This window comes from Petaurus breviceps, unplaced genomic scaffold (genome assembly GCF_028583685.1).
Source record: "Petaurus breviceps papuanus isolate PSGF00001 unplaced genomic scaffold, PetGlider_PUasm1.0 551, whole genome shotgun sequence".
Taxonomy (NCBI): Eukaryota; Metazoa; Chordata; class Mammalia; order Diprotodontia; family Petauridae; genus Petaurus; species Petaurus breviceps.
Genome location: NW_027186372.1, coordinates 1,892,366 through 1,897,887, shown reverse-complemented (window position 1 = coordinate 1,897,887; position 5,522 = coordinate 1,892,366). Strand labels below are relative to the sequence as shown.

General features: G+C 36.8%; 1 protein-coding gene across 1 annotated transcript; it reads right to left on the bottom strand.

Annotated features, from left to right (window-relative positions):
* Positions 1-1,676: 1,676 nt before the first annotated feature.
* Positions 1,677-5,496, bottom strand: LOC138172497 (ovomucoid-like). Its single transcript, XM_069102269.1, has 4 exons — positions 5,351-5,496; positions 4,664-4,689; positions 3,772-3,899; positions 1,677-1,880 (listed from the first exon to the last, which is right to left on the bottom strand). Exons 1-4 carry the CDS (start codon positions 5,403-5,405, stop codon positions 1,835-1,837), a joined length of 255 nt encoding a protein of 84 aa, XP_068958370.1. The 5' UTR covers positions 5,406-5,496; the 3' UTR covers positions 1,677-1,834.
* Positions 5,497-5,522: the final 26 nt, after the last annotated feature.

The following is a 5,522-nucleotide window of genomic DNA, read 5'->3' as shown; positions in this document are numbered from 1 at the left end:
TATTATTTTATTTATTATGTGTTATTTTATTTATTAATTAATTTATTATTTTAATTTTGTCTATTTAGGAACTTTGTCTACTGAATTAGGTCACTATTCCTCAAAGTCTTTGTAGTCAGTCTTGATGCATTGCACTGACCAGAGAAAATTCATCACCTGTTAGATAACTTTTGGTGACAATTCTTTTTGAAATTAGGTAGGTAGGTCTTCCAATGACAGACAATCTGTCACTTTACTCAATCTGGAAGACTTTCTGTATTGGTAAGATCAGGTCAGAAACTTGTACATACCTGAGACAGCCTCTCAGGATCCGAGGCAACCTCCTTGCCACAATGAGGCATCAGAGGATTTCTTTAGTGGAGATATAGAGACATTTGAGGTTTAAAGTCAGAGTTACTAGACTAAGATATAAATCTCTTGAAAGAAATATGTTAAACAGAAAAAAATATGAGACAGAAACAAATCAGTATATATACACTTCATGTCACGCATACATGTGTGTTTCTCTGTTTAGCATTTGAACTGATGAATAGAATGAATGATAGGGACTTGTTACTGTGATGGTTTTGGAGGAGAGGATATCTGAACAAATATGGATATCTTTTAGGAGATAGGTTAGAGATAAAGCATTTCAGAGCTGGACAGATTCATGGAATTCACTCATTTTCTAGATACCCAACATCTGGGTTTTTCAAAGCCGAGGGGGGACTCACTTTGAGAAGTGTTCTGTGATTTGATCTGGATTATGGGAAGCCGTTGTTGAGAGCCCCCCCTCGGCTTTGAAAAACCCAGATGTTGAAACCAAGATGTTGATTGGGTATGGATGTAATGATTGGACAGTTTGAAATCTGTCTACTTGATCTGTTCCTGTCTTGATAATTCTGTCTGTATATTCTGAAGTTCGGAGTGCTGACCTCTTTCCCCTGAACTAGGTAAACGATACACATTTGACTGATGAAAGTAAGCTTGTTAACCCATTTTGAGTTGCTTTCCTTTATCAAAGCAGATCCAAGAACCTGTATTGGCAGCAAACCCTGAGGACGCTGGGGTGCTTGCTGCTACAAAACTCAAGGTCATAAATCAGAAAGCAATGAAGTATAGATGTTGAAGTTTTTCAGAATCACAAGATTCGTTAAGATACTTGTCAATATGGCTATACAACCAAGATAAGAGAAGCAGGACTTGCACCCTGGATTTCCTGCCCCAAAGCTGATTATCTATATTCTGCCATGCTGTCTCTTACCCTGTTATTCTATATGGTCAATAAATGTCTGTTGAATTGACTAGTTTCCTGAAGATCCAAGCTCCTCATCCCTCCATTCTGAAGTATTTACTTTTTAGTAAAACCTTCTTGAGAAGTGGGGAGCTTAAAAATCTTAGTGAATCTCATAAAAGTGGCAAACAATCCCTGAAATAACAGAAATATCCTCTCTGAAAAAAGCACCCCCACCTCAGTTTTTCTTAGCCTTGTCCTTTATGGCTAAACAGAAAAAAAAAATCAAACACCTAATTCCTTGATAATCGTGAAGTCAGTGAACATGTTCTGCCTTTTCCCCACAATATCAAGTCTTCTGTAGGTGCAATATTTCTGATTCCAATCCTGTTATGACATTTAACATCTTATTATTACTTAGGTTCCCTGTTTATCTCACAAATTAAGAGAATTCAGACAAAAATTTTAGTGACGTTTCCTTTATTCAACAAGAAATACTCTAAGCAAAGCTCAAGAACCAGCATTCTGAAGGAGAATCTTCTGGAAATAAGAGATGTCTTGTGCATCAACGTCTAGTAGTTATGAAAAGCACCAGAGGACATTTCATATTGATTCTCTCATTCAACACTTCCCCTCATGTGAAAATTTGATTTTGTCATCACTCTGCCTGTGGAATGAGAAAAGAAAGTTGAGGATCACTAATACACAAGTCTGTTTTCTGATTTCAAACTTCAGATAAGTCTACCTTCCTCTTTTCTGCAGAGGAGGGAACAATGGAGAAAGTCTGTTTGGGGAAGTTATGAGCTCCTTGTCAAAGGCAGTGTTTAAATACAAGTGAGATGACCATTTAGACGTGATGTTGCAGAGCAGATTCATGTATTGTGTAAAAGCAGGATTAGGTGGTTTCTTGTATCCCTTCTCACACTGAGATTCCATATTTATGTGATACTATGTTGCTGTTGTTCTCTAAACTTCTTCATAAAACTTACTGTTTCTGTCTTTAAAATATTTAATTATGCTCTTAAAAACTATCATTGCAATTATTCAATGTCTCTCCACTACTCAACCCTCTCTCTAGCAAAAGAACCATCCCTCATAATAAATTAGTATAGAAAACAAAGAAAAAACCACAACAAAATCCTCAATACACTGGCTACATCTTAAAATATGTCTCAATTTGCACTAATAGCACACCAGCACTCTGTGATAAGACAGTAGACACGCTTTACCATCAGCCGTCTGAAGTCACATTCTATTTCTATTAAATCAGCCATGGTTGATGGTTGTTCTTCAGTCTTTACTTCACTCCACCTTGTTTTTACTAGAAGTCATAGAAGCCAATACTTCAAATTTCTGGAATTTTTTCAGATTTCAACTCTTCCCCATCTTGAAGAATTGTTGTGACCAAAGACAATTCATCACCTTACAGACAACCTTCTGGTAATGAACCTTTTTAAAATTAGGTAGACAGGTCTCCTGATGATAGACAAAAAGTCTGTCACCTCATAACAAACATGCATACACCTGAGATAACCTTTGAGAATCCAGAGCTATCTCCATGCCACAATGAGGCATAACAGGAGTGCTTTGGTGGAAGTTTAGAAACATATTAAAGTCTAAAGTCAGAGGCACTTGTCTAAAATGAGACATAAATCACTTTAAGGAAATATGATGAACAGAGATGAAAATATGACACAAACATATATATGTATATATGCTTTATGTCACATAATCATGTATGTTCCTCTGATTAGCATTTGAACTGATGAATTGTATGAATCATGAATCAGAAGGAGAGGATGTATGAATAACTGCAGATGCCTTTAAGGAGAAAGGTTAGAGATGTAGCATGTCAGAGCTGACAGGGTCCATCGCTGTTCCCACCCCCAAATCTTATAGATGAAAAATTAACATTAAAATTTAAGTGACTTTTTCAAAGGTATGTTCATAAATTTAAAGATTTCATAATTAGTTCATAAATTTATAAAATCATTGATTGCTGTCTCTGAAAGGAATTGTTAACATGATTGTTGACTCTGGAAGGAATATACTGATTATACTGTCCAACTACTTTTATATATGGAAACATCTAGGTAATTCTATTCCCATGGAAATAGAAGCACAAAGTGTTGAAGGAACTTGTCCATGGTCTGCTCTATTGATATAGGTTACATAGCGTCATGGAAGGAGCGCTGGATTCAAATCTTGACTTTGTTCCTCACTACTGTTATAGCTTTATATACTTCTTTTTACTAAGTTTTTAAGCCTCAGTTTCCTTATCTATAAAGTGGGTATACCAGTAAATTTAGAGGAAGGGAAGGGTAATTGAGGGAGTAAATGTGTCAGAGAAGAGTGTGAATCATCTGGTTAGGAGAACTGCTAGTTCTACCTCAATCTTCTGGTTGGAGTAAGCTTTAAGGGTAAGGAACAATGATTTCTCACTCCCTGGCCTCATATCATTCAAGAATATGTCTCCGTTGTGATAACTACTAATTCTGTCCCACCCTCAACCCCGTCCCTATTAACTTTCTTCCCTTCCAATTCATGCCTGTACTTACTTGACAGCATCACAGAAAGTACATTTATTGGGATATGTTTTCCCATCAGAGCCACATATTGGTCTAAGCTCCAGAGTACATGGTCGGGACTCTCCTGGTGACAGTTTTTTATAACCTTTGCAGTCAACCTGAAAAATCAGTAATAAACATTATCTCCTTCTTGGGCCATAGGATTTTTGCACAGTCAAGTTTCTAAAAACCTAGAGATGCTTAGGTCTGTGGGTCTAAAAAGGAAAATGGTCAGGAGATACCATGAAAATCATGCCTACAATTTATACACAATCCCATGAAGCCAATTTCCTCTCCCCCAACCCTCAATTTGTATTTCATAAGCATGGAGGGGTGAGGAGCTTTGATCTTCAGGAATCTATTCTATTCAACAGACATTTATTGACCATATAGAATAACAGGGTAAGAGACAGCATGGCAGCATATAGATAATCAGCTTTGGGGGCAGGAAATCCAGGGTGCCAGTCCTGCTTCTCTTATCTTGGTTGTATAGCCATATTGACAGTATCTTAACAAATCTTGTGATTCTGAAAAACTTCACCATCTATACATTACAGCATAGGTGCTGATCTACAATGCTTTCTGATTTATGACCTTGAGCTTTGCCTATCCTATCTGGATATACTCTTGACTTCTTTCTGGCCATTGTGAACTTGGTTTCTGTTTATCCAGGGCATGACTTTAAAATTTACATTTGGAGAAAAGTCCATTGAAGGTTGACTCAGAATGTCATTTGGGAATAAGCCTCTATATCTACTAAATTTTGTGCTCGTTTTCTTTAAAAATAATTTAAATTTGGGTCACCTTTATGTGAAATGCAATGTCATTACAAGATAGGAATGCAATATCAAAAGGGTTTGGTGTTGAGAGAGAAAAGACTTACTTTTTCTTCTGAGACTGACTCTACATCTGGAATAGAAATAAAAAAGGCAAAAGTATTAAGCAACATGGTATCTTGAATTATCCACCAAGATTCCTCCTCTTGCTCTCTTAGTCTTAGGAAACTCTTTCCTCTAATGTGACAAGAAATTCAACATAATATAATGGAAGGAAGTGATTTCCTCTACTTTAAACATTCTTCATTTTCTGTCTCTTTAAAATGAAGGGAATTTTTTAAGTAAACTCTGAAGACCCTTTCAAGTTTAAAATTCTATGTTCTACAATCTGTTCCATTTCTAACAGATTGGATTCCGTCTACTAAATGTGTTTCTAGCTCTGATATTAACCTCCAAATTCCATTTCATCTCTAAAAGTACATTTTTAATGATTTCTTCCAGTGCCAACATTTTATAATGCATGATCCTTCCTCCTTCCAAATTGTATGTTCTAAGATTCCCTTCAAGCCCTTATAATCTCAGTTCTGTCCCCTAAAGTCTCTTCAAGCCCTGATATTGCATGATTTCTCTTGGCAGATCCAGGAAAATAAATATATTTCTTTTTAAAGCTGTCATTCTGAGCAGCAAGCACACCCACTTCTCACATATTGTTATCCTAGGGCTCTCTGGGTCAGTCATTGTAAGGGGACAGCTGGTGTCAGGGGTTAGGTCTCCGTCAGGAAAGACATACTCACAGAAGAAGGATATCAGTGTCAGCATTAGGAACAGGCATACGGGTGCTGCCTTCATGTTGTACGTATTCCAAGGTGAGTGTAGCGAAGTGAGTCAAAGTTAGCTGCTATTCTGTGCTCAACTTCTGTGTTCCAGCATTATATACAGGCAGTAATCTACCTGGATTGTGAAATT